The 26,314-nt window shown below is 36.9% G+C and overlaps 1 protein-coding gene across 1 annotated transcript in view; it reads right to left on the reverse strand.

The window, feature by feature from the left end:
* Nucleotides 1–1,168: 1,168 nt before the first annotated feature.
* MYO16 (myosin XVI) overlaps nucleotides 1,169–26,314 on the reverse strand; it is a 267,582-nt gene continuing 242,436 nt past the window's right edge. The window contains exons 32-34 of the mRNA XM_066313833.1: nucleotides 21,426–21,584; nucleotides 17,896–17,987; nucleotides 1,169–2,868 (exon numbers count right to left, since the gene is read on the reverse strand). Coding sequence (XP_066169930.1) covers nucleotides 2,635–2,868; nucleotides 17,896–17,987; nucleotides 21,426–21,584 — 485 coding nt within the window. The 3' untranslated portion in view covers nucleotides 1,169–2,634. The remainder of the gene's footprint in view (nucleotides 2,869–17,895; nucleotides 17,988–21,425; nucleotides 21,585–26,314) is intronic.

Here is a 26,314-nt window from a genome sequence, read left to right on the forward strand (position 1 = left end):
AAGACCTCACTTGAGCTCCTGCAGTTGGGCTCCTGAGGCTGCTCACAGTTCTAACACAACTTTTAGGAAGGACTGCAAGTAGGATAATGTATATTTATACTGTTTCCCATTTTAAACTCCATTTGACAAAGCAATTTCTCCCCTCTGGGTACTCCCGCATTCCAAGTGCAGCAATGACAACGGTGTCATCTGGAGATACACAAGCTCGTCTTACAAATAGCTAAGTGACTACAGCAGCAGGGATTTTGGCATGATCTAAACTGGCTTCTCAGTCAGTTTTTACAGCTTGTCTTAAACTTCCAGGCTGCTGTGGATTGATTGCTACCAGTGGCCGAGCCAGCTAGTGAGCATTAGGGTTAGCAATATGCTAGAGCTTATGAGAGGGCTGTTTGCCAGGCCCATTTGGGGAGTGATAAGCCTTAGGGCATGTCTGCACGTCTCAGTGTGCTGAGGTGCTCAGCACTGCTAGGCTGGCTGGGTAGAGCTTATCGTGGCTGTGGATAGGGATGCTGTGCCATGTAGGGATAACAACCTGTATCCTGGAAGTAAAATAGCTGCAAGGTCAGGTTAATTAGCTCTCCTGTATCCAGTTCTGGAGCTGTTTCATTTTGCACTCACAGTGGGATTTCTGTGTCCCTGGTTATCTGAGCAAAAAACCAGAAACCTCAATTCTTCCAGGCGCAGCCTCATTCTGACATAATTGTGTAGCAGGTGAGGGTTGTTTTCTGCATAACCTCCCTCACAGGGGTTACCTGCCCCTCCTGGGTAAAGTCATTATCTGTGGGCATTTACATCAGTCAAAGGTAAGATTTGGAGTCTAGGGTTCCTCATTCTCCATGAAATAGAAAAGGATAATCTTACATAAAGGACTTCTGTGAAGCTAACAGTGGTAAGGAGGTAAAATTCTGAGCCAGCTTGGTGTCTTCCTTTCCTTGTCCACTCAAAATGTCTATTTTAATCTTCAGCAAGAGAAGGTGCTTAATTCTGCCAACAGCTTGATGATACTCACGGGAACAATTTGAGTTTTGCTGCTTCTTTGCATAAACAAACAAATAAGCATGTGATTGCTTTTTGCTATTCAGCTTGCTTGAAACTTCTGTCAAACATGACGAAAAAAGCCACATCCCTATGGAAAAAAAGGGATTTTTTTTCCTTTTCCAAAAACTTCCAACTAAGAGTGAGCACACCATTTTAGACCTAGCTTATATTTGAAAATATTTGTTTTATATCCACTTGCAAAACTGGAAACACTTTTTCCTGAATTTCAATAGAGAATGGGACAAACAACCAAGAAAAGGGTTTCACACTGGCTCTACATACTCCAAGAACTTAGAATTAGTAGCCCAGGAAAAGTACTTTTAAAGATATATATAAATTGCACCTTTTAGTAGCAAAGCAGTATTTCAAAGACTACTGGGCAATAACTAACAATTTCCCAGCAGTATGTTTTTCATAAATTAACATTACTGCTCAGAACTCATGTACACTAAACTAGAATGCTGCAATTTCTGAAACCATTTCATTACATGAAATTTGAAGTATAAATGCATCACTGTGCTACCATAATAAGGACATAATACTTTGATATACCCATCTCTACAAAGCCTTCTGGCTTGTAACAGTAAATCACAGACCTATTTTTCATACCTCATTACCATTACATATCTTTCCACTGACACCTGACCTTATGCATAATCAGGTATGAATTTCAAACCACACTTATAATATAAATGAATGCCTCATTATTTCACATAGCCCAGAATGAAATAAGATTTGAGATGTAACTTCAAAATTCACAGTTCAGACTGTCAGAAATGCAGGTCCATCAAAAAGAAGTAATGATCTCTAATTCATGACTGTGAACAGCACCAAATCACTCCTGCACACAGGAGCTTTGCAAGAATTTCAAGGTTGGATTTTAGAACAGATATTGCCAGTTCTGAAAAAAATAACACAGTTTTGAAACTGTTTGGTATGTTGTTGAAGATAATCTATGAAAGAAAAATGCAAATACTGAATTTATTACCTGTATTTTGAAGAAAGAGTGACAGCACCAATTGCATGAAGTTATAAAACACCAGAAATAAACATGTAAATAATCTCCATGGAACACAGACATCTAGAAAGAAATATATATATATGTATACATGTAATATAATAAACCCATTCATTAGGGAACAAGAAACATATTTTTGTACTGTATAAAACAGCTGTACAGTGTGCACACAGACTCTCTTGATTTCTCCAAAATGTCTGTCAGTCACTTCTCCCCCTCATTATTTGCTTGACATATATTCTTCCCTGTCCATGGGAGAACTCTAAGTGACAGTTTTGTACTTTCAAACCAAGTACTTATAGTGCAGTTTGTCTCCATATATATATATACATGCACACATATATATACTTGCTAGTGCACACATATATGTATACATGTATATATATGAAAAGAACAAACACACACATGTACACACACACACACGTGACAAATCTAAACAGCTCCTCCATCCTGTGCTATTGAATTAGTGCTTGTAAAAAATCCCTCCACTTTTTGTGAAGGGAAGAAAACTTGCTGATTGTGCAGATTTAAGTAATGAGATGGTTCCATTCCTAACAGTCTGCAAACACACATCTGAATCATATGGTGGTGTCCCATATGCCTGAAGAGAGTCTGTTGCAGGAGGTATCTTCTACCTTCTTCAGCAGCGTCGGCTTCTTACAAGGGGGTGGAGGTGGGGCTGTGATTCTTTGCTCAGTGTTGTGCAATATTTGCTGCCAGTCTTCTCTCTCTTCGCACAGCTTTCTCCTCCAGTCTAGAAGCTCTTGTAAAGCCACACTCTCATTCTCAGAAAGTCTAAGCTGATGAATAACCTGTGAGAAGAAAATAATAACAATAACAATAATGGTGGATAAAGAAAACAAATCAAATAAGCCTTTTAATAGTTTGAAGCAAACTGGTCCTCCAAAAAGGTTTTAAACTCCTTACCCTGAAAATAAAGAACATTAGTGATTTAGAATTGCCTTATTGCAATCTCATGTCTGAAATTCAGTCTGAAGTCACAATGTCTGAAGTTGTATGAATCAACTGCTATAAATGAAACAAACAGAAAAAACTCCCCTGTCATCAGAGTTCTCTAAAACAATTCTCTAAAACACGCAAAGCAGACTTCCTACAGCTGCTGCAGGAGTAGCAAGCTTTTTTCTCTAAATGTAAATATCCAAATAGCCATGACCAAGAAACCATAACCTTTGTTCCATATTAGAATCAGTAAAGTTACTTGTCAGACAGGTGTTTTCCTCAGCATCAGGGGCCAGTCTCTGTCTTCCTCCAGACTATACATTAACAACTTTAACTGTAGTTCCAGTTGGCCTGAATCTATTTATAAATTCATTCTGAAGTAGCCATAGTTCTGTGCTAGATTCATAATCCACCTAGAAGAAACTGTTCCCTTCCATTTAACTCTTCTTTTGAAGCAATTATATATTTTGTTCAAGTCAGTTTGAAGCCCTCATGGCAGCACAAGTCCATGAAGGAGTGAAGTCCATCTCACAATCCTTTAATACTTACTTGACACCTATACAGTACAGCAGCCCCTAGAGCAAGTAGTGAGATCTATTGGCTTGGGTGCATTCTGTAGCAGGAGAGGCTTAACTAGGAAATATGAAACAAGCCCATCATAACATCTAATAGCCCACAACCCTTATCCTTTTACCTTCTTTCTTAAGAACCCTGCAGGAGCACCTGTAAGAAGCACCTACGGCTTGACTAAAATACCCACATTTCATCTCACACAATGGCCTCACGTTAAGGTTACATTTCTACTTGTCATAATGAGGGATGGCTGCATGTTAGTTCGGAAAAAGGAAATGATGTGCAGTGCTCATGAGACACCCCACACATGATTAGATCCAGTTGTAAGGAAAGCTGAGTGACACAAAGGGCATTTTTGTCACTGATACACAGTGGGGTTCCTGGGGCAGAAGAACTACCTGTGGATTATTCCTGTGGCTCCTGCTGCTCCTTCATGGAATAGCAAGTGGCTGGATACAGAGGCTTACTGGGCTTTACACTGCTACTTCAAATGTGTTCTGTGCAAGTCAAACATTTCATATGCACATGCTGTCAGAGAATGAATGAGCCCTTATATGGATATGCCTGAATATGTCCAGGGAATTTACTTAATTTCTGCTTGGTTGATATTTCAAAGAAAAATGTGTTAAACTATAATATATCTTAATAACACATATAACAAAGAACAGTTTAGAGTTCCATTTTTTTTAAAGAATAAAAATGAAAATGTTTGAAAGAATTCATTAAAGTATATCTCAATTGCATATCACTTTAAAATTAAAAATATCTTTGCTCTTATATTTACACGAAATGCATCACAAGATCCACACAAAGGGCATTTCAGCAACTCAGATGAAAATAAAATGTTTCACATATATTGCTAGAAGGATACCAGATAAAAAAAGCATGCTACCTTTTCTTTTTTTTTTCAGTGTTTATAGAAGACTAGAAGACAATGGTTTTCACTTGGAAACCATGTGAAGGACAGGTCAGGTGACTTTATCCTGTAGAACAGCTGGATAGTTTGTGAGTCACCACATCTTACCCACTCCTGACCAGTTTCTGTAGTTTTTTGTGGGTTTAGATTATAAGCATAATCCATTTTAGAAATGCAAAGATTGGAATACAGTCTTCCCAATTTGGATACCTTATTTGTACCTAAATTTCAAATATTTCATGAATCTGCACTAGGCATGTTTCTCAGAGAGATGCTGGAACACACAAGGACCAAGCTTTGTTAGACTGCCATGGCAAGAGTTTCACATGAAAGAGTTTCAGAGATTATTGATCAAAGACATGCCTGAACACTGGAGGATAAATGTAGTTACAAAGAAGTGGATTATTTTGAAACTGTGTAATTGGATGTGCTCTGGTGACAAAAGTTTGATAGCATGACTAATGAATTCTGGAAGAATTGTCAGATTGAGAGATGGACAGAGTATTTGAAAAGAGACAGTGCTTCTGCCATTCCAAGGAACATAAAGACACATAGGTGCAGGTGAGAAGTGAGTACATTTTGCCTGGGCATGGAATTGACAAATGCATCTTGTTTATAGCTTATAGGCATTGAGGAAGCCTTATTGTACTGGCCCTGCTTATGCAAGCAGTCATCAGTTAGAGCTCATTTTCCAGTGCATAGTGGACAAAAGTTGGTCTAGTTCACAAATAAGTGTACATATTTTATCATATTTTCTAAAACAGAGACGAAAAAGTATCTTAAACATTTATTCACAATGAAACTGATCTGGCAAATAAACTGGAAAACAGCCTAGATAAAGGACATGAGATGAAACAGCAGTCAAAATGACATGGGGGAAAATGCATAGGAAGTGGCAGAGCTCTAAATGAACCAATTAATTTAATTAGATCTATTTGAATAACATATCTTTTCTATTTTCCATTTATGATTAGATCTGCGATGAGCTAAAGATCTATTATACATATTCATTATAGAAAAGGTTGGCTGAATAATTTTACATGGAGCACAACCTAAAACAGTAAGCTATGCTTATTCATTATTATTCTATATCCTGAGCAGGTATTTTGTGAAGGGTGAATGATATGTGTAGGAATTAATTACTTTAAGACTGCTGATCTTTTCAATGAACACTAAACAAACAAATTCCACCAACTGTATCAGCAAGAACAACTGTAGACCAGGATTTTCGTACTCAAAGTCAATGGTCCATCAGACATGATAAACACAGCATTTGGGCTAGACCCACAAAAAAACCAGTATTTGAATACTTGGCATTTAACAGCTCTGCTATTCGGTGGAAACACCATCCCTGTGTTTAGTATCCAGAGCTGTTTATGAGCAAACAAGAAAAGCTCAAGTATCAAAGTCACACACAAAAGAAGAACTTGTGGAGTTACCACAGCTATTAACTGGAAACTTAAATAAAGTTCCAGATAAACCAGATCCACGTTCTCCACTGCAAAATATGGCAAGATGAACAAAATAAATTTATAATGGGAGGAGCTTTCAGGATTCATTCTTTCTACTTCACAGCCCAAACTCTCAGGCTGTAAAAGCAAATTCTCTCCTTCTGGCCTTAGGGATTTTGGGTGGTAACAGAACAGCAATAACTCGATTTCATCATATGTATGGAAGCACTTGCATCATTCTCTAGAAGTTAGAGCATATTGGGAAATAAGATGTGGATTCAGCTACTTTGTGTTGATCCTAACTGAGATGAAAATGATTTTCCTCTTTGCATTGGGAGCTAGAAAGGAGCTGATAACACTCCACTGTTTTGGCTGTTGCTGAGCAGAGCTGGCACAGCCTCAGTGCTGTCTCTCCAACATTCCCACCTGATCAGTAGTCTAGGGGTGGACAACATTTTGTGAGTGGATGCAACTTGGCCAGTCAACCCAAAATGATCAAAGGGATATTTCATACCATATGAGATCTGTACACCTATAAGAAAAAGGAGGAGGAAGGGGGGACATGCATTATTTACAAAGTTTGCCTTGCAGAACAACCTCCACATATGCTGAAGCCCTGCTTCTCAGGAAGTGGACAGACATTGCTTGCTGATCAGAAGTATAGAATAAAGTCTTTCTCTTTGTTGTTTTCTTTTTCCTTTGCTGCTTGCATGTGCACAACCTTCACTTTTGCTTTAGTAAACTGCCTCTATCTTGACCCAAGAAGTTTTTTACCAGCTCATTTTTTCCCCGTCCTGTTGCAGGGGGAGTGATAGAGCAACTTGGTGGGCACTTGGTGTCCAGGCAGGGTCAACCCACCACAATTCTTTCAGGTTAAGGAAGAGAGCAAGTTCCCACAGGCTGAGAGGACAGCCCAACAAAAAGGGGTGAACTCTGAGTGCGGAGCAGAAGGACCCTGACTCCTGTGCTTTGTGCTGTCAGATTAGTGTGCTAAAGGAAATCCTTCAAGAGCATCTCTGTGGTTTTAATGCACAAAAAACCACTGGAGACAGAGCACTTGGGTTATATGCTGACACTCATGAAAGTCTTAGAGCACAATTTTTTCTATACATATTTGAGTATTACATAGTCATTGGAAGTTGTTTGGAAGGCTCTGAACTGCCTTCTGGATTTAGGCTTGGAAATTCTGCCTAGATTTCACTTCACAGGCTAAAGCAGACATACTGGATTTCAACTTTGCCTTAGAATCAAGCTGGGTTGCTATAAAGTAGTCAATATATTATTTTAATTACAGTCTATTTCATATGCAAGTTGAAAATTCAGCAATTATAAAATTATAGAATGTAAAAGGTTTCATATTTTAAATAATTTGTGACAAAAAGTATGCCAGATAAAATGACTAACTGGCACATTTAAAATTAACTTTGAGTAATTTTGAGATTTGGCTCTAGAATCTCAAGAAATTCATTCTGCATTTAAAGACCGAACACCATAACTTTACAGAGGATGCTTTGTAACAATCAGAAACAAAGAACTTATAATCTCTGTTTGTGTGTCAAATGCCTATCATCAGCCTACGATTAAAAGTGACAAACAGAGATTTATTATTGGTAGATTCTTTTCAGTATTTCACCTCATTTGTCTCCCTCACTGAACAAATGTAGGATTTACCCTTTAAAAAAATATGTGTATACTACTCTAGTATTTTTTCATCTGCGAGTGTAATGTTTTTTACTAATATTCACCAGAAATTATGTATTCAATGACATATGATAATTATGTGTTATTTAAAACATATAAATAGTTTTCTTTGCAAAAAATGTAGCACTTCATATTTTATTACAGTTTTTTTTTGTTGTTGATTCTTTAAGTGGGATTCCTGCTTATAGACATATAAGCGTAGCAGAAAATCACAGAACAATTTAATAACATGCAAAAGCATATAAACCTGTGTTCCTGAGACATTTGCATTTTGTGGCTGGTACATATTTTTTGTTTGGACAAAAAAAGCAAGTTTTTTTGTTCAATAGATTTATCAGCGTTGGTGCTTTAAAGTAACTTTCAGTAAATGCTCACAATTAATTATTACATCACTAATTTTTATCTTCCATTAGTGGAGGTCCTATCATGGAATCCATGGGAGGGCTGAGTTCAGAGAGTAATGATTTTACCCTTCTAAACTTTTTTAGGATCTAAAGTGTATTATATACTAAATAAATGTATAATATTGATGATAAATTATCGTAATTATTTTAGAAACGAAACTGCCTTGATAAAGCCCTGGTTTACAATCTCTTTCAGTTTGTAGGCTAAATATGAAAGCCAAATAACCTTCAGCCATTAGGTGGCTCACAGTTAACTTCATTATAGCCCTCAAAACCAGTTCACAGACCCCGATGGATCTTCTGTCGATCCTCAGTTTTAAAGACAGTAAAGACAGTAATGATAAGGATGTTCTCACCTCTTGTTTCAAAACTAGACACCATTTCATTCAATAAATCAGAAAATATTTCTTACTGCACGCAATTATTAGCAAGAGCAATATATTTTGATTCAATATATTTTGATTTGAGAGTATGCAACTCTCAAAAAAATGTTTCTAACAAATTTTAACAAGGTTTTAATTTATTTTTTAAAAATTTGATAAGCCTCTACACTGACTCTTTCAAAACATGCGTGTCACAGCTTTATTTCCAAACTCCAGAACAGGCACATTGCAACCTCTCTAAAAATCCTGACCCTTTAGGTACCAACAGATATGTTTGGGGTTTTTTGTAATGCTAAAAAAAGAGCAGAAAACAAGAAAGAATTGTTTTTCTACCGACTACTGAATCAAGGAAAATTAAAAATCTGTTAGTCTACATGTTATTTACAGATACAATATTATTTTAAATATATAAGGGGAAAGCACACAGTACGCCAAGTATGTGTTAGGAAGCCTAGGTAGAGCGTTCAACATAAATCAAATCAATGTGTAAATTCGTGTTTGATTGGGAAACCTGCGTTGGCCCTGAATGACTCCAGCACGGAGCAGAGAGCAGCTGTGATAAGTGAGCTTACATGCTTCAAAATTCCAGTTAAAATCTTCAAATAGAAATGTAACTGTGGGATCCAAACTGATTCATGTAATTGTCATGTGAGTGCTGGAACAGGCATTTTTTTTGCAAAAGCAGACCCACTGAATGTAATAACTTGATATGTGATATACAAAAATAAAGTGATTTTAGCTAATTGTTCTTTTAAACTGCTGATGATTTTTCTTTGTGTTAGGGCAGCTTTACAATGTCCAAAAGCAAAGCTCTGAATGGATGTCAAATGGGTTTATTGGAAAAGAGAAAATGACAAAGAAGACAAGAGCTGTGTGGCACAAATCTAGAATTTCTCTGGAAGAGGTATGCCAGCAAAACATTAATGAGATCTGTAATAGAAAATGCAATACATTTTCTTTTTCCTAACAGGAAAATATTTTTTTCTCTGTTAAAATTTCTAATTAAATCAAAAAAGAAACTTTTTGTAGAAGGAGTGTTGTTTTATAGGTGACATACCAAAAGAAGTAATAACTTGGCTGACCTATAAAATTTGGGATAATCTTAAAAGTAACTTTGTATTTAAAATAAAATTTAAAAGGGACAGCATTCATTAACAAATATGCATTGCCACATGATTCAGGCAGAAATGTTTTCTCTTCTGACAAACAATTTATAGCTATCCCGTAGATATTTTTTTCAAGGGACAGATTCAATTTTCTTCCAAACATCAGTTGTGGAATGATGCTGGAAGCAGGATAGTCTCATGTCAGAGATCATGCAGACACAGGCATCTTTGACTGCCCAGTCCCTTTGCTATCACATGGGACCTGGAAAGATCTCAAACGTCATCCAAAAAAATTAATTCCACTGTTTGCCTTCCACTGAAAGTTTCACTTTCTGAGAGGATTTTCAAGAAGAATCAATGAAAAAAGAATAATCTACTAAATGAACTCTGCCTCTGGAAGCCCTTCACAAGCCACAGAAAACTGAGAGATCACACCTGCAAAAGGGACATCTTGCATCTCTGACTTTACCTTGCGTAGCAGATACTTCTTGGTTTTTATTAGAAAGAGAATCTTGGGCTACACACATCTATACTGTGCCTCAGGCAGGATATTTAACATTCTTTATCCAATTTATCCAATTGCAATTCAATTTCAGGTGGAAGTTGTCTGATTTTCTGCCGTACTGTTGTGGTTTCCCATAGTATTTTTTTTTTTTTTTTTTCGTTTATTTGCTTTCTTCAATTTTTTGTTTGTTTTTTTGTTTGTTTAGTTTTAGTGTTTTTTTTATTTGAAGGGGAGGGAGGTGATAATTTGGTTTGGACTGGGGTTTTTTAATTATAATTTTTTGAAGTAATAGATTTTAGTCACAAAAGCAGGACCCATCTTCCATAATTTTGTATGTTTTGGTCAAGTAGTTATATCAATATTATCAAAAATATATCAATATTTGTATCACAATCTTTTCAATGAATTATGTTAGTCATCTTCCATACACACTGGAAGTATCTCAGCAATCAAAGAAAGATAATATATCTTTGCAAAATAAAATAAGCATACAAATCCTGACTACAACTGTAACTTGCAATCTGGTAGAAAATATTAAGACAAGGTGGACAATATTCAATAATATATGACAGCATACACCAGGCACACTGATTATCTGAGCTGGGAGTAGAGTTGGAAAAGTCTGTACATTCAAAACAAGGGTGTACTTTCCTTATTTGGATCTTGTGGATTTCAATTTTTAATTTGTTTTTTTTTTTTTTTTTTTTTTTTTTTTGGCTGAGTGTTTTTCAACTCTAGATTTCTGATGTCAACTAAAAGGTGACACATTCCCAGAGTGACTAAAATATCAACCATCAACAAATATTGAATTTGGGTTTTTTTCCTCTAAAGTAATATGTATCCCCAGATAAACTAATTATGCAATGTTCTCTAAAACCTTCAAGACATTCTCCTAGCCTCTGATGCTTAAGAAAAAGAATATGTTCAGATAGCAACTGTGTCTTTCTCAAGATGAGTTCTAAAAACAAACCATTTACCACTGATGTTTTTAAAACAGCTCATCTAACAATGCTAATAACTGCTTTGCACCTAATCTAAAAAAAAAGAAATGTCTGACAAACTAAATCATGTTGCTACTTAATTGATCACCGCCTTTTAATGGCATTAATGGAGATATTTTATTTGACTAGATAGGGACTATGTTTGCCACAATGCTTTCAAAGCAATAACAAAAGCCATCAACTTGTATTTGCTATAGTGGTGTATCATCTTTTGTTGTATAAAAGCACTACACTAAGTGTAGTACACTTATGGTCAAACAATGTTAGAGGAAAACATCATTTAATTTAGGGTCTGTTAGCAATCTCTGCTTTCTCCATGCAGCAGCATGTGACAGCAAGAGAATGAAGGGCAGAGGAACTCATTCATTCCCTCCCACACCTGGAACTTCCAAGTCACTCTCCACAGGTACTGTCACTGGGGTGGTGGGCCACACTCCTGTGGAATTCAAATTTGAAGCAGCCTTTTAAGGTGAGTCACTGGCCATTGTGGCAGCCCAAAAGGGATCATTACACCCTTTATCCAAACACCAGAGCTTAGGGAGGGTCTGGGGATACTCAGGAGGTTTTGTCTCCTTCCCTTCTACAGTCTCATTTACCAGGGGCAAATGCAGTGAGGATGAAGCACTGGAGACAGAAAAGGGGCCTGGAATGTGTAGGGAGCTGGCTGTGACATCCACTGGTTCAAAGAAGAGGATCTGGACTTTCACTTATAGAGATCACAGCAGTCAGATCTGGGATATACCTGCTTAGCACAGGGCCATCAGCCCTCCAAGAGCCCTTCAACATAAACACGAGACAATGTATTTGCTGATTCATTTATACTGTGCATTATCTCATAGCATTTAATCTATAAGGCACATGCTTTTGACTGTAAGTCTTCTAAAAATAAAGCCACAATGTGTTATAGGACCTGATTTTTGTCTCTGTGTGTGACATTACAAAGAATATTCTTTGCGTTACTCTCAAAGCAATAAACAAAACACAAAGCAGGGGGATGTACTAATTCAGATCAATGATAATATATTCTGTGTCTCCTCTTACATGTTACATGTTTACAAAGGTGTTGGTGGTTTTTTGTTACACCAGATCTGTTTGATTGCCACTTCTTGCTTCAGGATGATCAAAGATTATTTCCAGCTAACAGACAAACATGATAGACAATAATAGTGAATGTTAGAGCCCAGTGTTTAGAACTGTGACAAAGGGTGGGGGGATAGCAACACACTGCAACACATTCTTGACTATTCATTTTTTTAAAACTTTTGAGCAGTCAACAAAAGAGGTGATTGGCAACAAATATTAAATCTGTAGGAACAAAGAAGACCCTTGAAACCATAATGAATATGCAGCTCTTTCTGAGGCAAGAGACTGCTGTAAGCAATGAGATTTCATGAAATAAGAGCTATGGCTTAAGCTGTAATGAAACAATAAATACATACTACACGAATATGAAAAGACATTTCCAATTTAACATTGTCAGATGTTGGCTCCTATATTACTGCAATCTGCCAATCTTCACCATGGGGTTTAAACAAAGTAAAAGAGATAAGACTGCAGATTTTCTAATATAACCATATGTGAAAAAATAACTATGATTTTTTATCTCACCTCTTTGAACACATGACTGATAAAGCATATTTCAGAAGTGGGTACCCAAAATCCTACACCAGGGTATGTCATATGTCTGATATTACTTAACCTACCAGGATGGCAAGCTGCTTGCTTATTTGTGTCTTGTTCTGGAAGCATTTCCATAGGATTGAATGCATGTAACATCATCTGATTACAAATAAGCAAATATTCAGCCATTCAAAGCTAAACTGGACAGAGGTTTGACATCTATCAATAGAAAATTTGATACCTTTATCTGGGACAACTGAATTGCCAGGAGACTATGGGTAAGACCTAACTTGCACAGAAAGCAACCCTACATATGTAGGCAATCATTATAATTATTTTTATTTTAGCGTACATAGAAGATCACATTGATATGTGCATGAAGTTGAGTATCATATCTGGAACATCACATAGACTTTCTACTTTTTTCCTCCTTAGTCCCTCTCTTTATACTGCATCACCCTCTGCTCTGTTCTTGGTTCTTTTCCTCCTGTTTGTATCTTCCTTTTAGCTTTTTTTTTTCCATCACCCTTTGGGTTGATTCCTTCTCTCTGACTCTTCTATCTTTTATCTTTCCAAATCTCTTAATCCATTTCATTATTTACCTTCTTTCTCAGTTATTTCATGCTTTTTTCCAGATTTACTTCTTAGAATCATCCATTATCTGTGCCTGGTTTGCTCCCCACTCCCGCCCCCAACACATGCTTATTATCTGTCTGTAATCTGTCCCTCATTTCCCATCTGTTCATTATCTTCAGGTTGTCCATCTCATCCTGTTACAGACAGACCATGTTGCTTCTTGCTGCCCACATAAGAAAAAAGGGAATATTTTAGCTGGTCTTCTTTTCTTGATTCCACTAGATCTTTCTCACACCACTTCCCACTTCATAGTGAATGGTTATGACAACTTTAAAATATCATTGAAAAAAAACCCAAACCCCCAAGAAACCTCACAGTCCTGGATCTGTGAAAAAGAAACAGGGCCACTTAACTTTTGTGTGAGGTACAAATATAGAGGTTTCCTTTTATTGACTGTATTTCATCTTGCTGCTGTTGCTGACATTCCAAAGAATTTATATATTTCAATGGCCCTTATGCTCTTTTAAACATTGACACTCATAGCAGCTGTTGAGAACAGAGGAATCACTAAAAATATTCTGAAGAGAGCCCACTGGACTGGTTAAGGAACTGAGAAATACTTTGTGTAAAAGAAAAAGAGCACAGGAACAATACTTTATACAGCTTTTTATTTTAGAGGAGGTTTTGGATTTTAGACCCAGCTAAGCAATTTCAACATTTGTGCAGTAGCCAGAATGCTTTGGGATCACTTCCTAAAGCATGACTGAATAGAAATAACTCTTAGTCATATCAGAATTTCCTACCTAAGCAAGTTTATGGCAAAAATGACTGGAAGAAGCACCTCTTTCATTTTGGTGAGGTTTTTGCCTCTGGAAGGAAATTATGGCATAAGATTTTGAGACTTACAGAACCAGGCACATTTGGAACTGCCAAACTGTTTAAAAAAATCACTGCAATAATTTGAAATAATAATTATTTAAATAATTTTTAATCTGTAATATAAAATCAGGCCTGAAAAAGGAAGATTCCTTGTTTTCTGTTGTTTGAGGAGCAAGAGGCTACCGAAGAACTTTCTGTATGATTTGAGTTAGAGGCACAGGTGCTAAGAGTAAAGTTTTTTGTAAGGGTAGATTAGGATATTACTTCTTGCAGTACCATTCTGCTGTAGATTTTTGGTTTACAATTTTGAATATTTCCTTAACTAGAATGTTTTGGTTTACAAGGAAAGCACAAAACACAGGGAAACTAGTGTGCTGGGTTGGGGAAGAGAAAATGCGTAGCTTTGCTAGCAGAGTTTCCAGAAGATTTACTGTCTGAACAAACTAAAGCACATGAAACTTTTTAATAACTGGTTTCATCCCAAATTCATGATTTAATTTTCATCTTCACAGAGAATGAAGAGGAAGTTACAGTGCTATAACAGATGTTAGGTTCTTTCTGTTTTTATGTGATATTTTGCAACCTCTTGATAAAAACACTTGGAAATCTATAGCTATAAAGCCAAAAAACACTATGAAAAAAGGCAGTACTTTAAAAACCCACAGTTTTTTGTCCTTTTGATATGCAAGAGGCTTATTTCTTTTGATGGATGTTCTTTCATTCCTGGGGAGACAAAAATTAAACTTTAATACTCTTCTACTTTTTCTAAAAGAATAAGGTAGAATTATATTCTATAACTTTCTAATGAGAAATATTTTGTTAGTTTGAATTTGAATTTTCCAAATGTTCTCCTTTTTCATTCAGTAAAAATTGCCCTCTATGTAAGCACTTCACTAGAAAATGAGCATTTATGGCCAACAGTGAACCTTTTTCTTTTTTGCAGCAGACTTTGTTTTAGGATAATCATCTGGATGATGTTTTACGTTTGGTAACGACTTTCAAAAAAGTTTGTTGAAATATTGATCCATATACTACCTGTTGACAGACACTGACCTGAAGAATTATCTCTGGAGTGTGTAGATTTGCTGTGCAGGATGTGTCAGGCAGAGATGCAGGTAATTAGCACCTGATGTGACAACACAATGGTACCACAGCCACAATGTCTAAACTTAATGGAATGTATATGAGCCTTGAGACCCTGTGACAAAAATGAAATTCACTAACCTTCACAGTCACTTCAGTAAGGAACTAGCAGGGAGATATTAAAGAACCCATAAATGCTGGAAGCCCCTGAAAGCTGGTGAACCAATTTCCTTTAGCTGAAGTGACAGTGTCTGCCAATATATCCAAGCACCTACATTTTTCTCTTTAGAACAATTAGATCAGTATCTTCACAGACCTGTGAAAAAATATGCCCTACTTCATACAGCTGTGTAAGAATTATTTTAAGTGATAAGGTTACTACAGTGAAGCCTGGTAATGACTTTTACAATCAGCTTGTACACTGTTACAGTCACTAACAGCATGCTAAGAAATGTCAACAGTAATCAAACCAAGTAATTTTCAAATGTATGCTATGGCAATGGTGAGGAATGGTTTATACAGTATGAATTCTCAGCCCTGTGAGCATAGATTTTTTTAAAGGGCTTTTTTTTTTCTATTTATGGGAAGAACTTTTTTTCCTTTTTCTTTTGGCAACACCATTTTGGAAGATGTTTATTAATTAAAGGAATTTTATCAAAAATCACAGAACTTCAGGTTTCTTTTCTCAACTTGTCAAAGTTCTTACTGAGCTTGCATTTAAGGATTGTCCCTGCATGTAATTCTGAGTATATTGAATGGAATTTATTTTAAAAATTTCTGAAACACATTGGCAAAACATCTAAAAACTTACTGGAAAGTGGCATTTCAAAATACTGAAATGAAATTGTGCCCAGGTTTTGGCAAGTACTTTTGGAAAAATAAACCCCACAAGTTTGCAAATGGTTAACAACTTACTTCTAAAATAAAACATTTAAATGTTGTTCTCATTTGCAAAGAAATGAAGATAGGGGCTCCCCTATATCCAGTTTATTTAACTCTTTGAACTGTACTGATGTAGTCATTTAAAAATGACTGTCTTGACCCAGGTAAGCTTATTAGCAACAGAGGTATGAGGCGCTTTAGGACAAAAGCAGTTCACTGTGTGAGATTTGTAACTGGAGCAGTGTCTGGGGCTTGGACTTTTCATTTGCTAGAAAGGTCTCTTTGGCCACACTCATACATAATAAATACTTGGTTGATGTAATAAAAAAATATAACAGAGACAACTTAAAACATTCTCATCCAGGATGCTCATCTGGAGACAGCAGAACTACAAGTATTTTTTTCACAACAGAGTCAAAGTCCATTTTTGAGAGTCTGGAGGTATGGTGAGGTGTGGTGTGCAGGATGGATATATTCCTCCAGTAAGCTCTGGCCAGCCTTACTCAAGGGATATGTGTAGTGCTGAGTGCTGTCTTGGATGAATTTTTCAGCTCAGAATAAGCGCTGTAGTTATGTGCCTCTGACAGTAAGGCAGAAAAACAAGAAGTGAAAGCTTTTGTACTAGTTTGCTCACAGGTTTATCCAGTTGAAACCTATTTTTTTTCAAAGTTTTGTTAACACCAACTATGATGTCGAAGGTTGACTCTTGCTCCTGCTGCAGTCAAAGGCCAAATATTTGGCTTGGGCCACTGTTTTGTTGCTATGAAATGGCAGCTGTCTCCCACAGACAAGTCACTTCTAATGTGATAAAGCACTTCTTTTACTTTCTGGTAAAATAGTTTGGAAATTGCAAAATTGGTTAATGAATTGAGAAAAATTTTCAATTGAGAAAAGTCCTCTTAGCTCCAACTTATTTCCTCTTTGAACAATATTTGGCTTTACTGTAAATTCCTTACAACCATCTCAATTAAATAAAATTACCTGGGACTACACTTTTAGAAAAATACACTGAAGACATAAGGAGAACACATTTAAGTGAAACAATGTAATAATAAAATTTTTGAATGCCCTCATGCCAGAATTGGCTACTTAGAAAGTAAAGTAGTTCACATTAGATACAAAATATTGAAGAAAGAAGTAAGAAAATATCTCATTAAAAAGTTTATTATTTTTTGCTCATTTAATGCACGTCAAAACTAATTGTATTTTGCAATTTCTAAATTAAGTTATTAGAATTATCAAGAGAACCAACACAAGCTTCACAGTACCTTAGTACCTACTGTTGTTTAACCAATTGATATTTTGATTTTATTACTCATTGGTACTTGTACAAAAATTGTGAAGGCCATTTTCAAAGTCTTCATTGCTTTTATATAAAAAAGTATGACATAATTATGCATTTAATTCTACAAGGTTCATGTAAGTATTTCTGCTATGAATCAGTATCTTGAGAGAGATAACATCTTGGTCCTCTCAGGCTTAAAAGATATATTTCCTGCCTGGAAATAGTATCCTCAGATCCAGACACAGTATGTTTCATAAACTTTGAATTCACTATAAGAACGTTTCAGGATGATTATTCTTCCAGCAAAAAACCCTCAAAAAGTTGTTAGTAAATTCATTATTGTCTTTAGCTCAATACAAACCTGTTAAAAAAGTCTGTATTTTTCAACACCAATAGCCAATATTTAAAAGATTTTAAATAGCCAAATTTGAATCAAGAGACAGCTTTCAATATGTGCCTACTATGATCTTTTTCTCTTTTAGTGGTTCTAGCAAGCAATCAATGAAATATTTACCTGACTAGTGTGGCTCTCCCTGTGCCTTTGAATTGATGAGCCTGCTGTAGTGCTGGCCGACAATCTGGAATATTCGTTTTCCTCTGGTAATCCTAAAGCAGAAGAATACTAATTTAAAATCTGAGATTTATGCACTGGTTTATTTCAAAATAAGATTCAAAATACCTTGATACGTTTTACTAAAAAAAAGAAAGAAAAAACCCAAGTCATGCATTTCCTGAATATTTACTATTTCCATGCTTACAGAAAGAGCACAATTCTTGTTTACCATGTCGGGATAACATCATAGATATGTATGCCGGTTGACAAGAAGGAGCAATTGTAACTAAAGAGCCTGCAAATAACATTTTGCCTATACACTGGCCAGGGATTCCTTCTGCAATGCAGAAATCCCTGGCTACTCTTCCCCTGGCTTGTTTTCATGGCAGAAGCAATGCCTGCAGCATTCTGTTCTCAAATTAATATCTCTGTGTCACACAGGAAGTCAGTATTAGGTCAGGATTAAAAACTTCATCCCCTCAGTATAAAACACGTTTTTTGTAAGTTTTATAATTATTGTGCACTCTCGATGCGGGAATTAGCTGTCCAAAATTTAGCTGTGTAAAAAACCAGCTAAATTCATCCAGCGTAAAACAGCCAGGCAGTCTCCTTCTGTAGTCAAGAGAAACAAACACCTCTGCAAAGTGATCCTATAGTGAGGCTCATTGCTTGTGCTTCCCCATCACTTTCTGCAGCAGTGGAAATACCATTCACATAGCACTACAGAGGATCTGAAAGGTGGGAGGAGGGGAAGCAAAGGCAGAAGCAGAAACACAGGGGTCCACGATGGGCATTATTAAGCACCTCACAGACCAGAATCACAGACACCATGGTAGGTCTGTGTACTGGGTCTAGCAGAGCTGGAGATCATTTTTCCCACAGCAGCCCTCACAGTGCTGTTCCTGTGGTGGGTTGACCCTGGATAGGATGCCAGGTGCCCACCCAATCTCTATCACTCCCCTCCTCAGCTGGACAGAGGGGAGAAAATATAACAAAAGGGTTGTGGGTCCAGATAAGGGCAGGAGAGATCACTCACCAGTTACTGCCATGGGAAAAACATGGGAAAAATCAGCGTGGGGAAATGAATTGAATTTATTTATTACCAATCAAAATCAGGGTAGGAAAATGAGAATTAAAACGAAGCTTAAAACCCCTTAAAACCCCTCAATCCTCCTTTTAGTTTCTCCCTTATAACAGTGCCTTCCCACGACTTTGTAACTAGGGACAAGTTTTTTAATTTTCTTTGTTCTGAATAAAGCTCATATAAAATATTCATAAATATGGATCTTTATCTATATCATCTGGACTTCCTCTAAACACACAGACAGTGAAAAAGGTGAATCCCTTGTTTGAAGCTCAGAAATCAGATCAAGTCTGAGAGAGTCCAGCATTTCAGTTCTTTCCTGCTTCCTGCAAAGGGAATCTGACCCTGTTCTCTCACTAATTGGAATTATGTGTTGTTTTGAGGTGGGATTATCACTTTTTGAAGCTGGGAAAAGATCTATTACGTATATACTGGGGAAAGGTGTGACATCCAAGGTCTCTAGTGTACTGATAGTCTTGTAAACTATATGTCAGTTACCACTATTGCTTTCTTATCTACATTAAATTCTCTGTACTCCAACTAAAAATTCTCCTTTTGGAAGGTCCCATTTTTGGTTGAATGAAATGTTTTTGTTTTCTGAAATTCCTTTCCCAGGGAATTTTCTGAAAACAAAAGACATGTTTTTGTAACTCCAAATTTGTTTACATTCTTTCCCTAGGAGGGACTTCTTCTTAATGTTCCTCTAGTCTAACCAATGTCATTGAAAAACTTAATCTTTGCTTCACCAATCAAATTTGTCTGTATAAAATAGTGTATAAAATAGTATATTAAAAAACACATCCCAAAAATAAAAAAACAATTTTCAGCCTTCTAAAGTCAAAATCTTTGTATCATTATAGAATACAACAGCATCAGAAATACTTGAAATAAATTGCTCTCTAAAAAAACCCAAGGTTTTGAGAATGTAAAACAACCCCCTTTCCCCCAATAATTTTCCAGACTAATAATTTATTTACATAGATTTAGTTTGGATAAATCTCAAATAAAGTAATAAAATATTATCCAAAATTTTATGCAAAGTACCTTCTAAAATAGGTGCTATTTCTTTAATTCAAATAAAAGGTAAAACGTAAAATATTTTCATAATTCCAGACCGCCACAAATGAATAAAAATACTTTCCTAGGCCAAGCAGCAAGTTCTGAAAAATATATTGATTTTGAACTATTTTAATACACTTTAGGATCGACTGCCCCGGACAGCCTTGAGCTAAGAGTCAGGTTATCAATGATTTTCTGTTTATTTCTGTAAAAAGCACTTTGATAATTGGCCTTATCAAATAAGTAAAGTTTCCATGTCCAGCAACAGCACGTTGTCACAGACATGTCAAGCAGAGGCTTGGTAGAGTTCGGAAAGACAAATGGAGTAGCTGATTACGCACTAAGAGCTTTCCTTTATGTACACCTAAGAAAAATTAGGATACCACATTTGTGCATTGAGTGTTTAATTCAGTTTAATTAATTGTTTAATTCAGTCCAGGTTTGGAAGCATCACTTTAGCTGGGCCAGAGGAAGAATTACAAGAACCAAAGTTAATCAGGGGTCCAGTCTGGAGTACAAACTACACCAGCTGGATTGGCTTTCCTGCAACTGTTCTCAAGTTACCAGAGGTAAGTTGAACTTGGCACATCTTTTTGGCAAAATTGAGTCTATTGCTGCAATTATATGTGGCACTGTTTTGGGTGATGTAGGATCAAAACTTTCAGCACTGCAATGTAGAAGGTTATTTCAGGCATTCTGATTACTTTATGTATTTGGCATAAAGTTTCTTTCAGACTAAGAACTTTGCTAAGTGTGGAAAATTTGTGGTGGTCACTGTTTGATAGGACAGAGCTGTAAAAAGGTGCTACTCCTATCAAAAATAAACTAAAAAATAAGTGCAATTATATTCATTATACAAAATGAAAAAGCAACTTCTATTAAAAATCTGAACAGAGAGAAGTGTAATTTTCTTAGGATTACTGCTTTTGGAACATTCAAAGATGTTCTGTCACTACTCTTGTGCCATTTTGTATTGCAATGATAAACAATATTTCATTCACTAGTAAGGCACCTACAGCAAAGGGAGATCCTGCTTTTCTATTTTCTGTCTGATTTGTATTGATTACAGGGTCAGAATCTCAAATCTCAGTCCTCCATACCTTAAGCTGCTCATAGACTTGGAGCTGAAGTAATTACAAATTCCTCAACAGAGGCTGTTTTATTTTCTTCACATTCAGCTTTTATTGGAGAGAGGCTTATCATTTCACACATACAAAGTTAAGCCAGTCCCAGAAACAGATATTTCACAACTCAGAAGATTCCAGCCTGACTATATCCTACAAAGCTCATTCAAGGAAACACTTCTGCAATTTTATATTAGAAGAGTTTTGGGATTAAAAAGATTTACCATTTGATACTGAATTTCCATTTTCAGCAGCCACAGAACTGGACAATGGATTAGATGACTGAGTTCCATGGTTATTTGCATTTTTATCCTGCGTTTCTGATCCAGGATCTGATGTATTTGGATCTTCCCTGCTTCTCAAGTTCAGATTAGTTTCAGCACCTGACAGAAACAGAAAAAACAATTGTCAGCTTCATTTTAACTAGTGGCTTTCACATGCAAGTAGATGAAAACTAAACTAACACAGAGAGACCAAGTTACTTTATTAAATTAATCAAATTAATCACTAAATTCACAAGTCCAGTGATAAATATGAAAGGTTTAAATCAGTGATTTTTGCAGGTTTGGCTTTTGTTGTTGCTGTTTGAGATTTTTTTGTTACTGCTCCACTTAAAGCTTTTTAAAGCTTAGGGGAGTGAAAGGTATTACAAAATTTCATTTGTATTGTTTCTTCCCCCACAAATATGAGTGGATATAGCTCACCAAGTGTAAGTATTGTCTCTATTTTAGATACTATTTCACAGGAGCTTATACAACACTGTCATCACTGCACTAAATGATGCTAGCAACAGATAGAATCTGATCTTATCCTTTTCTTTTGCCACCTACCACAAGAAACAAACTGGCTTTTGAGATTAAAGTGTAGTAGCAATATTCCTCCCAGCAGATCCTCCCCGTGGCCATTGTTTACCAGCCTTGGGGCTCTCCAGCCACCAGTTGTCATTTTCTATAAAGTGCCAGGTTTTCATGTCAGAGCCTTTTAGTTAAATTTCTGCAAGGCATCAAGAGGAGATCTCATCCTGTAGGAGTTCCAAAGCTTTTTACAATGCACATGCATTTGTTCAAAGAGAAGAGCCAAACAAAGCTCTTCTCTTCTTCCCCTCTCTGACTGATTGCACATCCAGCAAAGCAGAAGAGCTCACAGCAAAGTGCCTGGAGCTGCCTCTGAGCTTGCCTGGCTTTGTCAGCCCCGTGCTCCACAAGGAACAGGGCTCAAGGCATCTGCTGTGCCCAAGTGCTGCTCCCCACTGGAGCTCAGGGGCCAGGGACATGTTCAGAGCTGGAAGACCAGATGGATTGGGATAGTAAGAGGGACCCCACCTGTATTCCCTCCACTCCACTCCAGCGTGACAAGACTGATGAAATGTGAAATGCAGCACTGGCAAGGTCTTTTTCTTTTTTTTTTTTTTTTTTTTTGTGTGTGTGTGTGTGTGTTGAACATGTATGCATGCATATTCTTTCCTTGCCATAGTCAGGTTTGATGCATAGAAGACAAAGCTGAATGTGGTGCTTTTCCCATTTCAATCTTTCAATCTTCCTAACTCTGCTCCCTCTGAGGCCTGGCCTTAGCTGTAGGGCTGATGTATTATGGCTGACCCTGGTGCAGAGGTCCTCCTGTAATACTCTAAAATTAAAATTTTCCTTCTATGACAGCTCTGAAAGAGTTATTCCTTGATTTTGGTTGTCATAATGACAGCAAGAACCAATGGAGGTCAAAAGACTAGCTATTAAAACCAACATTACAGCATTCATCCATAGTTCCAATAACATCCTCAGCTTTCCTAAAGCTACAATATAATCTAATAAATCTCAAGCACATTAAAATTTTTCAAAGCCTGAACTAAAAAAAAAAAAACACATCTGATTTAGACCAACATAAAAAAATTAATTAATGAAATGAAAACTATAAGTCCATTCTGGTTACATAAAAATATTTTATTTATTTGAAAAGGTCTTTCCTATTTTTGTTTAGCTTTTAGTTATCTAACACTGAATTGTTCTTAATATTTCCTTGTCTGGAATAAAACCTGTCTTGAAAAGTCAAAATGTTTATTTTCAAACAGTCAAATTAAGCACATATCCATGTTTGTTTGATTTTCGCCCCTTCCACCCTTGCCCTCATTCCCTGTTCAGTCTATTTTGCCAGATTTGATTGGATTGTTTCAGTGACACTGTTTCATAAAATGGATCTTCAGGCAAATGTGCTTTGTATTGAAAAAATTAGGCCAGCTCTACCCACAATAACTGAACTTGGGAGAGGCTGAAATGGAAAGTCTGAGATGGAAAATGCATACGGTACAATTATAAGAGCATGCCTGATTTAGCTTTTGTACAAGCAAGTTGACTGCAAAATGCATCTTTGCAGCTCATTCTAAATTTGTCTGAAAAGGAAATGTCACTTTTAGATGTTAATAGTCAGTGCACTTGCCCATGGATCTTAATCCACCTACATAATTATTGTGCCACTTTTTACATAAAGCTTCTTGGGGAAGTGGCTGGGATTCTTCTTTTTCTTGATATTCGAAAGATTTATTGATTTGTTTGACATGTGTAATTAATTTGAGAATGAGCAAATAGAATTTTTCTTGCATTGCTGTTTGCAGAAGCCTTTTGTTTCATAGGTACATTGATTATCTTTTCAGGGCATTCATGAAGGGCTCCTGGAAAAAAAAATTACCTTTTTTTCTTTGTATCTGTAGAATAAAATACTACAAAGAATTGTGGATAGCTATTATGAAGCTTGAAAATCATACTAAATTGGCAGAAATAGGTAGTGGAATATATGCAGTATATCTTTGGGGACAGCTATCTAGACAGAAATTTCTTATTCAATCGTTTGCTGTATCCAATCATTGTGAGAAATGCACCCCTATAGTTTCTGAACAGAAAACTACATAGAGAAAAGATATTTCATAGTGCCTTATTTAGCTGATCTTGGGGGTGGGAAAGAACCCTATATTTTATTTCAAAATAATCTGGATTATATAAAGGTCCTTGAACTAATTTCCTATATATAGGCATCTTCAGCTCCTCGTTGAAGCAGATCCATGTGAGTCTATAGAACAAGTTTAACTGTGTGCATCAGCAAACTTCAACCAGATGTCAGGACACTGCCCCTGAAACTGGCCCTGCCCCACACTGGACAAACTCTCCCTGCCCCAGACTCACAGGACAATGCTCCAGCCCTGAGCATGTGTCCAGTGGCTCCTCAATACAAGATAGATAAGTCACTGGAGAGGGTCCAGTGGACGGCCACAAAGATGACAAGGTGTTTGGAGCGTGTGTCTTATGAGGAGAGACTGCAGGAGCTGGGCCTCTTTAGTCTAGAGAAGACTGGGAGGGGATCTCATCCATACATATAAATATCTCAGTGGTGGGTGCCAAGAGGATGGTGCCAGGCTCCTTTTGGTGATGTTCAGTGACAGGACAGGGAGCAGTGGCCATAAACTAAAACACAAGAAATTTCACCTTCCACCTTCTGAGGAAGAATTTCTTTACATTGAGAATGGCAGAACACTGAACAGTTTGGCCAAGGGGCTTGTGGAGTCTTTCTCTCTGGAGACATTCAAAACCCACCTGGACATGTTCCTGGGTAACCAGCTGTAGGAGACCCTGCTTTGGCAGGGAGTTGGACTGGGTGATCTCCAGAGCTCAATTCCAACCCTAATAATTCTGTGATTCTGTGATTGCTGGAGAAACTTGCTCTGGGTTATCAGCATCTTTCTGCACTGGGAGGCACAAACTGGCCACAGTACCTAGACATGGTCCAGCAATGAGTGCTGGGAGGAGGAATGATTGACACAGCCCAGGATGCTGTCGGCTGTCTCTGCTGCCAAGGCTCACTGCCAGCTCCTGTCCAGCTCCCAGGACCTCCAGCGCCCTTTTTCCAGGGCTTCTTCCCAGACAACCTGATCCTTATTTCATTGTAGGAGGTAGTACTTTTCAAGGTGCAGCACTTTGCATTTGCTTTTTCATTAAACATGACAGAAGGTCCTGGCTTTATCTTTTTGTGCAGGGGTATCCCTCTCTGTCCAGCCTCCATACTATTAAAAATATCCCTGAGCAGAAAAAAGGTGTCTCCTGACATTTTTTTCATAATATTTCTGTTTAAAATTCCTACTGATTCTTACTTTATCTGTCAAGTATTAGTCTGAAATGCACTTTCCCCTCATGTTTTCTTTGTCACCTAACATAGAGGTCTAGACTTTTCTCCACATTAACATTACTGTGCTCCTGCTGCCATCAAACCCTGCAGATACAAGTATTCAGTGCTCTCCCATCTCTTATCAACTTTCTGAAACTATAAGAAACATTGTAGGAGACAGGAAAAAAGCCCTTATGGTTCCTACATTTGAATATATTCACCAACATGATGAATCTTAGATTTTTGTTTAGACTTGTGCTCTGCTATTCTCACTAGATGGGTGGATGATTTACCAGGTTTCAATATTATTTTTTTTTTAAATAACATCTTTAACAGTTTTCAGCTGGTAATATATGTTATTTGAAGAGTCATCCATGCCTACTTGCAAAAGACTAGCTACAGAGAGGTATCAGCTGTAGGAGTGTATTCCTCTTCTAATCATGAACTTGGTGGAAGTTCATGATTATAAGAGCAATACAAGTTTTAAGTGAAAATCTCGAGTCTGCAAAAGTGAACAGTATTTGGATTATTATTTCAGTAAACTGACTTTGCCAGAAAGATATCTCTCAGTAGGACTCAGTAAAGTCCTACTCTGACTAATCTTGCAGTTAATGAGGATGTATGGACTAAAAGGATGTATGCACATTTGGATTGAGGGCATCATCTGTCCCTCACCTGCAGCATAGTTACTTGCTGGAAGCAATCACATGTATGGTGCTTTTAATCAGAGAACGACATATCAAAGTGTAGCAGTTATTTCCTTACAAGCAAACTCCATATTCCAACAAATCTGCAACTAATTACATCAGCATTACTTGAAAACTGCAAGAGGAACAGTATGCAAAAGAGGCAGCTCATGAAACCCACAGTTGCTTGTTATTGGTGTTCCTGGAAGAGACTGAGTTTAAAACTCAAGACAAAATCATAAGGCACAGGACAGACAGAATTGCACTTATTTTGTAAAAAA

This window comes from Sylvia atricapilla, chromosome 2 (assembly GCF_009819655.1).
Source record: "Sylvia atricapilla isolate bSylAtr1 chromosome 2, bSylAtr1.pri, whole genome shotgun sequence".
NCBI classification, from domain to species: domain Eukaryota; kingdom Metazoa; phylum Chordata; class Aves; order Passeriformes; family Sylviidae; genus Sylvia; species Sylvia atricapilla.